A 12064-nucleotide genomic window follows, 5' to 3' on the forward strand; every position below is an offset into this window, starting at 1 on the left:
ACACCACCACCACAACACACACACACACCACACACACACACACACACAGAGTCTCTGCTCCATCTTCCATCTTATTTTACTAATGAGGGAGGTCACGCAGGGTCGACTTTTGTTTAACCCAAGCTGGATCAGGTGACTGTGGGCATTAGTGTTTCATGGCAGATTGTTCATCCTGCAGCTTCTCTCTCTCTCTCTCTCTCTCTCTCTCTCTCTCTCTCTCTCTCTCTCTCTCTCTCTCACACACACACACACACACACACACACACACACACACACACACACACACACACACACACACACACACACACACACACATATCAAACCTTCCCTGATCTCCCTGTGGAACAAAACAAATACAACGGGCAAAATCAGGGAAACATTCAAATTCATATGCTGTCATTATGAGGATAATCCTCATCCTCATAACTTAGTTGGCTGATTTTAGTACCGACATAAAAGCACCTATCAGTGTGTCTCATAATGTTTATATTCTGAGAAGTCCCGCTGGTCCCTCTCGGCACTAAACCCAGCCATGCAACACTTTGGAAATTTAAGTGGGATTTTACCAACAGTAAGGCAAGCGTGTTTGGAGAATAATTAAAGTTAAACTCTCAAGAACAGAACCAGGTTTTGATAACAGAAGAGTATAATACATCAATGCTCATTCCTTATCCAAATTTTATACGGAGCTGGCATAGCATGATAGCCTGATACATTTGTGGGACAATATAAATGAGTCTAGTGAACGCGGGCCAGCTCTGTGTCCCTGTTTCCAGCTTGGCCCAGGCGGCAGCAGTAGCAGCTGATGTGAGTGAGAGAAAGCTCATTAATCTGGACACATCAAGCCAGGCTGAGTCCCACCTGCCTCTGATCCTCCCACTAAAACTGGGACACACCTGGGAGTTCACCCACCTGCTGTCAAGGTCATCAGCACAAACATAGAAACGTGTTCAGACACATGAGCACGTGTTTGCGTACTTACTCCCGTGCAGCGATGGTTGTAGTGTAGATGCAGAGTGAGGAGCAGCAGCAAATACGATAAATCTGATCCCAGGTGTCTAACCAGATCTGTGCAGCCACAGTTGTGTATACACATGCTGCTAGACAAAAACATGAATATGCATACTCACTGTAGAGGCACTGAATACCTGTCACCTTTCCCTTCTCTTTCTCTCACACTTTAGCTAATCCTCATCTGCCATGCTGGTGTCAAATAGGAATATTCATGTGCTAATTAAGGGGTGAAGCAGGTTCTCTCGTGTTGAGGAGACCAGGGGGTACATGGAGGTTAGCCCAGTATCACTTACCTCTGACACCGCTGAATACCAATTATTCTCCATCACTATCCACCCACAACCTCCCTCCTCACATGACCTCACGTTTCCACATGCTCCATCGCACAGACTAACAAGCTGGGTTAAGTCATATACATGTGTGTTTGACTCTGTACATGCTAAAGTTTGAGTAAAGCATAGCTATTTGTGTGTGTTTCTGCTGTACTTCATTTTAGGTCTTGGGGAAATAATTCAGATTAGAATTAGGATTGCAGGATATGAATCTATAGGTAAGGGTTTCTACAGTTTTGTGTATGTTTATATGTTGTACTAAAAATAGATTATTCCACCAGGCTGCTGAAAAAAGTACATTTGCAGTGAAGTACAACTCAGATGCAGCAGGTAGCAGAGTGTGAGATGTCAGGGTGCCACAGCTGGCGTGGTTGTTCTCCCTTTGAGCCCTCCCTCCATGGCACCAGCTCCACTGGCAGGCAGAGCTGTTGTCTTTCATTACCCCAGGCTGTCTCAATCTCCCATGAGCCCTGGGTTGGAACGGTTTGGTGTGGCACGGTGTGGTGTGGCCTGGCGCCAGGCTGTCCACCGGGCTGATGCCAGCTTCGCGTTGGACCGTCTCTCTGTCAATTAGGACATCGCCAAGACTGCCTCAAGGACATGAGTGCCCACAGCCTGGCTCTATTAGGTTCTGTCGAGCTTGACTGGGGACACAGGCTGAGAGCAGGCGTCCTAAAAAGGCCCGGGGCTTTATTGTCTCAGAGACGCTGAGTTATGTTAACTCGCCGCCTTACACCAAGGCTCCAGGAGCCAGACAGCAAAGCCCTCAGAGGATTGTGAGCGGGTTGCTGAATGAAGAGTATTGACGTATGTAGGTGGATGTTGAATGTTAGTAGCCAACATTCAATCAAGAAAATATCCATTCAATATCCACCCTATTATGTGCACCTAGTGAGTATTGAATTGGCCCTTTCTTGTCTTCAGAAAAAACTGAATTATTCCACTTGAGTTGCAAAACCATGTTTTCTTCCACTCTCTCTTGTAGATGATTCTTTTCTATTCTAATTTGTTCTGGGTCAGATATTTGTCTCTTTTCAGCAGCTCTTGGATAAATATTCTCAACATTTTTACACTTATTTGAAAATCTGTTTTTTTGTCTATTCCAGATTTCCTGGGTTTGATACTTTGCCCATGGACATATCCCTTGATGATGTTTTGACACCATCCCTTTCTTTAAAGGAATCATTTTTAAGATTTTAGCTCTTTTGATTTTATCTGGCGACACCTGTGGCCACTGGTTCACTAAGAAAACTTTAATAATAGAGGATCAGGGTTCCATTAAAAATGACATCTTTATTGATCAGTTTATTGTGCAGCTCCTCTGTCAGAAATACAACAGAAGAAGACAAGCAACTCTCCTATATTTGTTATATATATATATATATATATATATTTATTTATATTTATATGTTTATATTTCCCTCAAACTGCAAGTTGAGATAATTCAACACATTACATTATAATTAAGAAGCAAAGGGTCAACAAGATGAAGTGTAATTAGCTTGCAATGTCTTGCCTACAGAAATTTGTCCTGTCACGTCCTATGAATCCCTCAGGCCTGTGCAGGCTATCTGAATCTAATGCAGTAATAGAAGACTCCACCACCACCAAATTACAACATAGAGATGTAACTAAGAAGGTTAAACAGATTTAATTTTTATGGGCTTAATCTCATTTGTTACCTCCACGAGGAGGAAATGTTCTCACGGCTGCAGCCTGCAGCAGAGTTGGATGGTCTAGCCCCACCCTAAAGGTCCAGCCCCACCCACAAAACAATTTCAGGATGCAAGGAGAGTCTCACTCATGGAAAGATAATAAATAGGTTAATGAAATTCGCTTTATGTCAGTGAGTGTTAAATCACCTTCCTACGGTAATCAAAAAAAGGTTTTAAGTGCAGTGAATAATTTTCGTAATATTACATTAGGATATGTTGGTAGATTAGTGTTTAAAATGTTTGTTAACTCAATGTTAGTTAACATGAGCTAATGTTAGCGTTACATAGGAAAAAACATTGGATTAATTACTGGCAACAGAGCTATAACGCTAATGGTAACAAAGATTTTCAGGCAGTTTTTAACAGTCGTTTTCTAAATGATCAGGAAATTCCAATCAGCCTCTTTTATCTCTATCGGCGCCCTAGCTTCCAGGATCAGAAATCCAACAGAGCCCCTATATTTCCCACTGGACACAGAGCAGGTGATCCCCGATCTTGGTATTAAACAAAGTAGATCTATTTCATTCTACCCCAAAAACGTCTTTTCTATAGTTTAAACCTCAGGTGGGTCCCTCTGTGTCGGGTACGGTCCACAGCCATCCCAGAAATCACATGACAGCCACTGTAGTGGCACAGCGGGTGATCAAAAACACACACCCCTGTTTTTGACTTCTCCACAACCACACAACCAATGTTTTGACAACCACTTAATTAACTTAAAATTCAATTTCAATTACACTTTATCACATTGCTTTTTAATCGGTTTTAGCCTTTAACTATTTTTCCCAATTTTGAAATTACACAGTTTTGTTTGATTTCATCAAACACAGACAAGGTAAGACATGACTTTTAAAGTTTTGCACTTACCAGGCTGTAGTTATATTGAAATCCTGCCTTCGTGACGGCAGATTGTTAGGGAAAATTCTTATCATCGATGGTGAAGAAAGAGTGCTGGAGTCCAGGATGTCTTATGCTGAGGATGTTTATTGATGCTTGATCAAGGAGAAAGGAGGATTCATCAATACAGGCTTCTCAGCATGATGTCACCTCAATTCTGAAGCAGGAACCTCTGGGGATCGGTTTTATACATTTAGAAAGATTACTATAAAAGGCTTACACTCCATAATTGGTCAAATAACCCCATAAGATGGAGAAGGGGTTGGAGAGGGATGTGTTACTACACTATTGGTTCATTAACCATAAACAAGGAAACAAGACTATATAAGTACAAGTGCTGATTCTTAGAACATGCAGCCACTTGTTACTGACCATCCAAGGTCTGTTGTTATCAGCCCTGGCACCAGCAGTATCAGCTGAACCACAGCTGCGTCTGGAGGAGCCGCCTCAGCATCTCAAAGCGAGTAAGATTTAGTGCAATAGCTGGGTCACAGTGACCTAGGGCCTCACACTGACCTTTAACCCTGAGTCCGTCATTCATTAGGTGGACAAGAGAAAACTCCCTCACAGATAACCCTCTGTTAGTTCATTTTAAATGTGCTGAATAAGCTAAATCTGCTACTGTGGATTCCTGTCCATTCTTTTCTATCCTTTATAGCTGTAGTGTGGTGAAGCTTAACTAGCTGATTCACTACATTAGCCAATAGCTTGTGATATTTCGCTAGTTCTTTACTTGTTAGCTAACGGAAATTTTGCTGTTGAGCCTAACAGGTAAGGATAGATGACGAGATAGTGATTGCTTAATCAACCTTCTCGTTACGTGTCCATCATTTTCAGTCAGCCCAATGTAGAATGTGCTAGTAACATCTATTGCATCTGTTTGAAAAAATAGGTTTTATGTTCTAAATTTGTGAACTACTGTATATTCAGAGGTTGGAGGTTGGAGCTGCCGCACATTGATCAATTTATATATTTTAGAGTCCAATACCACTGCTGGTTGTTTTTCACCAAATGAACCTCAGAGATGTAGGTATTGCCTAGACAGACAAAGACATGAATTTAAACTGAAGATGAAGATAAATGTTTCCCAAAGGTAAACAACTTATTTATTTAGTTGTTCTTTGTGTTCTTTATGTTGTGTGAATCTGAAGTAAAATAATAAGTAACAAAATTAACAGTTTCAGTGCAATAGCACTCATGAATAGAGTTTGGAACACTATTATTCCACCTGAAAGATATTGATATTGTTATTGTATTGTTGATGTTATTGAAGTGCACCATCGGGATATTTGAGAATAGTGCAATTTATTTTGCTGGCAGTGATCAGAAAACATTGAGGCTGTATCGTGCTTCCTGTAGGAAGATAGTGATTATAGTAGGCAGGAGAGGGGGTTATGGATAAAATCTTCAATCAAGGTTTATGTATTTTCACATTGATCAATACATATTGTGTTATATGCTACATTTCCTGAAAAGAAAAAAATTCAACTCAAATACTTCTATAAAGTAGTCTGTTTATTGGTTTGCAATATTGCCAACTGTTTAATATGTGTAGAAAACCTACTGTATTAAAATGATAGATAGCTCAGTATAAATGTAATCTGAAATCTATGTATTGTCTGATGGTAATTACACAAATGCATTTTACTTTTAGTTTTATCCACTGTTTATGACCTATGTTCTCCACTTAAAATTCAACTGTCCCAATGTTGCCATTTCATACCAGTAAAATGCCAAATTACCAGCAAGGGACACACAGAGGCAAATAATGATGTACGTATATTCCAAAACATTAATTAATTGGTCTATTTTGTCTGATATAACTCCACATTTGCGCTTTAGTTTTATAAATGACATTTATATACATGTAAATACAGCAAGTTAAGTAGGACATTGACAAGCTTCAGACATTCCCACTTGTACTGAACGAAGCACAGCTGACTTACTTGATGCCGACGGGGCTGGACCGTCCAACTCCCAGGGGCCATAGCTGATACTTCTTGGTCTGTTTGTTGGTTTGCTTGTTTGGCAGCAGGATTATGCAAAAAAGTACTGAACCGATTTGCACCAAACTTGGGCATGGGGTGGGGGATGAGTCAGGGAAGAACCCTTTAAATTTGGTGCCAAACATTGCCTAAACATAGGGCAATTTTCAACATTTCTGTCATTTTCTATCAGTTTCTCAGGAAATAATGTATGTACCTTGATGTAAACAATAAGACATATTAATGGTGTTGAAATCTGGTTTTTACAATTTGGTGCAGATCCACATGATAATCATCTGGATCTGACAGACATATGTAGGATGTAGAAAAAACCTGATTACCTCTGGCCTGATATTTTGCATAGTTTGCACTTCTCTTTCTCTCTGCAACACATGCCCTTCTTCAGTACTAAATCACGTGCAGTATCTATTACTCCAATACTAGGTCTACACGTTTTCATGTGATAGATGTCAACGCTCCCCTGTAAACCACATTGACATGTGCTTAAGTAACTAGTGGACAGAGATTTTTAACACTACATCAGATGTTACTGGGGGCATGCTTGCTCCAAACCCATTGGCAGCTTTATTCAGGATTTATTCCCTCTGTTTCTGTATCTACATGTAGCTTTTGACACCTTCATAACAAAAGACTCATTTGATGGTGACTTACTTGATTAATTGGAAGCCCAGTTACCCAACCAAAATTGGAGGAATTACATTCACACTCTGCTGGGTGAGGCTGCTCCTTTTTCTTCTCTAGAAGATGTGATTTGAGCAACTGTACAATGTTGCTTGCACAGCGTGACGCTGGCTGACATTTCTCTTTTTTTATGTAATTTCACTTGGATTGTAAATTCTTTAAGGCCTGGATTCAACAAAATGTTAGAGACCTTACATAGGTATCTTGGTCTGCTTTACCCAGTTTTGGTACCAGATTCCGTCTCTTGTATTTGTTCTCTCATTACAGAGGTGACACTTAACCTGATCTCCTGCCGCAGGACAAGAAGCATTTGCCTGCTATCTGGCAATACTGTGTTTATCTGTTTGTGACATTCTGGATCCAGCAAGTTTGGCAACATGTTCATCATGCTCATATTTGCTCAATCCTGTCCTGTGCATTGTATTGCAATGCTCAGTTGGACGATTAACTAAACCCCTCACCAGTCTGTCTGTTTTATTCGAGCAGCGTTATTCTTATGTGACTCACAGCCTTTATTTATCCAAAATGTGACTCTGATCTGTTTGCGTAAATGTGGAGGCGTATCTAATCAAGTGGATTCAGAGTTTTAGATATTTACCTAGGCTACGTATCTGAATGAATGTCTCTACAATGGGAGTCAGACAAAAGCTCTCACAGAGCAGTGTGTTACTTGCATTAAGTTCCCGCTGGCTTGTGTTTTCTTCAAACTTGTCGCGAACTGTTTGTGTCCTCAACCCAGCCTGAGAGATATCCCTGCGAGGCATGAGGAGAGGGTTTGGTGATGAAGATGGAAACAAAACAGGTTTCTCTGTGTATTTTTGGTACTAACTGGGATGAGATGTGAAAGTAGAAAATAACTTTGTAGATGTGTACTGTATTTCCCTGTCAGAACTCCCACAACTGCAGGTACTTTACTTGTAACTATATCTCAGTTCTTCCTTGACATCGCAGATGTGTAACTGAACTGAACTGAAATAAATTGAACTGAATTGAATTGAACTAAAATCTAATGAAATGGAATCGAATAGCATCGAACCAAATCCAGTAAATTTAATTGAAGTGATCTCAGGTGAAGTGAATTGAAGTTGTCACGATGGGGTCACTGACACTGAGGGTCACTGAGGTAGAGAGTGGAGTCAAGGAAAAGGAAGGGAGTTGGTCTCTACAGTTTTAGCCACGAGTCTCGGCCGTTTGAGACAGATTGTAAGTGACAAGCTAATGACTGTCGCCGGTTGGAGCCCGGCAGGCCGGAACACAATTCACAAACGACGCAAGTAAAGAGCAGGTCTCTCTCTCGCCTGGTTTCTCCCTCTTTACCCTTTTTTGAGTGGTTCTGTACAGCACACTGAGTGAAAATGCACTCCCAGCTCAGGTATAATTAATTCACCACTGTACTCGTGTTGCCAGAAAAACACTCCTCTCCATTTTCTTGTTTGACATCGCCTTACTTGTTGAGACCATTATTTCCTTTACCGTGTTCTTGCTAACAGAGTCTCTCTGGAGAACAAGTCCATTTGCTTACAAACCATGAACAGCCAGGTTTTTCCACCTGTCCTGTCTGCTGCTTGGCTTGACTTGTCAAGAAGCTAACATCGATAGCCTTTTCCCATTTCTTTCTTCAGTCTCCTGGATGGTAAACTACCTAATTTGGTCCCCATGAAAAAAGGGATTGGCTTTTATTGTTGGCGGAGCTCTGTGTACAGGTGTTTCTGTAGCCTCTGATGGCTTTCAGCTTCTGCAGATTAAGTCCGTGAGGCTTAAGGCCTGTGGGGGAGTTTGGGCTGTTGCTGCTGGTCGTGAGACAAGAAGCTGTATTTCCTGCCAGCAGCGGTCTCTAATCTAACAGAGAGATTTTCTGTTCAGCACTTCTATAGGACTCATTAGAGAGCCCTTTACAGGCTTGTTCGGGCAGCCACTTTTGGACAGCAGTGTGTGTGTGTGTGTGTGTGTGTGTGTGTGTGTGTGTGTGTGTGTGTGTGTGTGTGTGTGTGTGTGTGTGTCTGTGTGTCTGTGTGTGTGTGTGTTTGGTGTGCCCATGCATGCATACACCTGTGTGTGTGTAAGAGTCTGAGTGTCCCACCTGTTCCCACTCACTGGAGCGTTAGCGGATGTGCATGTGAGCACTAGAAGGGCCATAAACTTGCAACTACCCTCAGATGAGTGATATAACCCGGCAGGATAGGACGCATCAGCCACATCCCCTACTGTGTGAGAGCTCCACCTGCTGGCTCTGCTCCCGTCATTTCTCTTCACCTGACCAAAGAAAAAGGCGTCCATCAAAGCTCAAGCCTATTAGCTTCCTACAGCCATCTGGTGCTATTCCTAGATTGATGTATGTGACCGGATCTAAATGAGTCTGTAGAGAGACACAATCATTGAGGGCTTTATTTACTGAAGCGCTCTATGAGGGGGAGATGGTATTGATATTTCATTATGAGTCTAATAAAGGTCAGTCTGTATTGAGTTTTCATTAATAAGATTGGTTTGTTGCCGATTAACATGTCTGTGCACTTCATGATGACTTGGAGAGATGGTAAATGACTCCAGATGCACGTTTTAACCGGCCTCAATGGTTTGACTGATCTAACAATCAACTGCATCCTTCACGACTGAAAAAAAGAGCGGGAGGGAGGAAGGAGATATAAAGATACACAGAGACTGGCAGAAAGACAGACAGAGAGATAGACAGATAGAGAACAGACAGGCAGAGAACACTGAGCAACCTAGATGTGATGAGAAAGATAGCGCGAGATCAAAAGAAGCACAGAATGTGAGTTAACAAAGAACACACAATAAACCAGAGAAAAAAGAAGAAAGGCACAACTCAAAGAAATAAAAAAGCAAAGTAGCTGCCATCCAACAGGATCGAACAACTCCCTGTCTGTACCTACAAGACCTCTGGCTAGGTTTGTTCTCATTCCTCCAGACAGTCCCTGACACCAGTGCCACTGGCTGTCAAGTCCTTACAAAGCATGACCCCACGGTGAATTTGACGAAAGTAGTCTAGCAACAAACGAACATTAGGCTGACGACAGGACGCATTGTGGATGCGGAACAAAGCAGTGGGCCCTATGTGCAGAACACTGGCCTGTCCTTGACGTCCATTCTCTCTCCATCCCACTCTTTCCTCTGATACAATGGAGGCCTGAGCCAAATGGATTAATAGGAAGAAGAAGAGACCACAAAGCAGAGAGGCTTATACTGTCAGGATGGAAACACACACACATGCACACATACACATACAATACTATTCTCCAGTGGTGAGTCTGTGGGACAGACTGAACTTTCAGCACCATGGACAGCGTCATGGTGTTGGAGGGGGGACTCACTGTTTGTTTCTTTTTCATTCAGTTGTGTCTAAACAAAGCCTAATGTTTGATGGTGTTTTTGTCATGGCGGTGTAATATTGCAGTGTGTGATGCAGTGCCTCTGGGACGACGCCCCCTCACTGTAACACTAAATAAGGCCCATTCCCCTCCCGGTATTATCTGCAGCACCATGGTGCATCTTTAAGTGGCGGTGCCTCCATTAAAATGAGTGATGATCCAGGTCTGTTCACACAGCGGAAAGCCAAGACTTTTAGGCGATAATGGATGGGCCTTTTACCAACACACTGCTCCCTCTCTGCAACTTTGTGTGTGTCTGTTCATGTGTGCGTGTGTTTGTGCTGTTTACTGTTTGCTGTTTATTGAGTAAATCAGGTTCTCCAACAGACCACTGTTGTTCTGTTGTTCCGGTGAGTGAGTAGCTATGGGAAAAGGGAAAATGTGTATGCAAGGCTGGGAGTAGGGATTTTCATTCATGCATTCATTTATTTATTCATTCATTCATATGATTCACTGTGTCATTGACACATGGGAGAAATGTTTATTTGTTGATTCAGTCCTGTGTACACGCAGCATTTGATATACCTGAGCCTGTTTTCTCTTTTTCTGACTCTTTTTACAGAAAGTGTCCCAGTACACGATCATTGTCCAGGCCACAGACATGGAGGGAAACTTGAACTTTGGCTTGTCCAACACAGCCACAGCTCTGATCTCCATTACTGACATCAACGACAATCCCCCAGAACTGACAGTCAGAACGGTGAGTGCAAACCTTTCCCATAGATAGTTTCTTGTTCTGTGTAAGTGACTATGAAAATTACTATAGAGAGGAAGGGTCTTTTTGCTGAAGAAAGGGAAGTCTTTTTCAATTCATTCATTCATTCTTTTCTTATTCTTAGAGATTTATTGTTTAAAAGAAAAGCAATAACTTCATTTTTTATTAAGTTATTTTATTTATCAAAATCAGGAACCCATCCCTGCTTCTCTCAGTCATCACTGTTTGTTTAACAACGCTTTATGAAAAATTAGGGATTGGGTGTATTTTTCCATTTAGTTTTTCGCCATAAATATATAATTTTAAGATAAATTTTCTCTTGTTATTGTTGTTTTTCTGTGCCAAGGGGAGGGTCCAAAATGTTAAATAAGTTCAACGCTGGGCGAGGGCCTCGCTTTGAAAGAAATAAAGGTTCTCGTACAGTCCCTAAAAAAGTGTATGACTAATTAGCCTATACAGGGAGGTCTGAGGTCAGGACTTGACCCTGTATCTGTCACTTTAACACTTGCTTTTTCAGCCTCTATGCCGCCACGCTGTCCCACAGATCATGTAGAATAGATTATTCTACATAAAGTTATAGCACAAGGGCAGTGTTATTCTTTGGCAGAAGAGGTTACATAGGTTACAGGATAAGATTACTACTATATTACTAGAAAATACATTCCCTGGTGCCCATCAAATACAACAATGGTGCAATAGTAGCTTTACTGAAACATGCTTTCGAGGCCACTGAGAAGAGGGGAATGCAAATGCAACAGCTGAGAAAGATGTTGGGTAAAGACAGACATATACAGAATGTGAAACAACGCAGTGATTGATTTAAAAGAAACACTGTGCGAGAACAACATATGGAGAGAAAGAAAAAGGTACTGTGACTGAAAGCGAGATTGAGATCAGTTTTGGTGACGGGAGATGTGCCCCTCCCTCCATCTCTGTGTTTTCCCTGCCAGCGGGGGCCTCTGGTGGCCTGGGTTTGTCTACAGGCATCTGGCTCTGGTCCCTGAAACCTCCACACTCATCTGACAGGAAGCTACTTTTCTGTAGCAGTGTGTGTGGTTAGGGGGGGAGTTGTTTGTTTTTGAGGGTGAGGGTTACTTTGAGAGGTTATTGTTGAGGAAACAACAGCTGAAAGCAGAAGCTCTAGTATGGTATAGTATACATAAGTGCTGCATATGTATGCATGCATGCCTATAAGTTTCTGTATCTTTCTCCATATATAGCTCACACTCTCTCCTCTCAGTCTGGTCGTAGCACAGAATCCAATGCTGACCGCAGCCTGACAGACCTATGCTGGATTATAGCTGCTCTTTATGTGAGC

At 41.8% G+C, this 12064-nt stretch overlaps 1 protein-coding gene across 2 annotated transcripts in view; it reads left to right on the plus strand.

The window, feature by feature from the left end:
* Positions 1–12064, plus strand: part of cdh4 (cadherin 4, type 1, R-cadherin (retinal)) — a 194085-nt gene that overhangs the window by 163001 nt on the left and 19020 nt on the right. For both annotated transcript variants that reach the window (XM_056401263.1, XM_056401273.1), the window contains exon 9: positions 10594–10731. In XM_056401263.1, coding sequence (XP_056257238.1) covers positions 10594–10731 — 138 coding nt within the window. The remainder of the gene's footprint in view (positions 1–10593; positions 10732–12064) is intronic.

Source organism: Seriola aureovittata, chromosome 2, assembly GCF_021018895.1.
Source record: "Seriola aureovittata isolate HTS-2021-v1 ecotype China chromosome 2, ASM2101889v1, whole genome shotgun sequence".
NCBI classification, from domain to species: Eukaryota; Metazoa; Chordata; class Actinopteri; order Carangiformes; family Carangidae; genus Seriola; species Seriola aureovittata.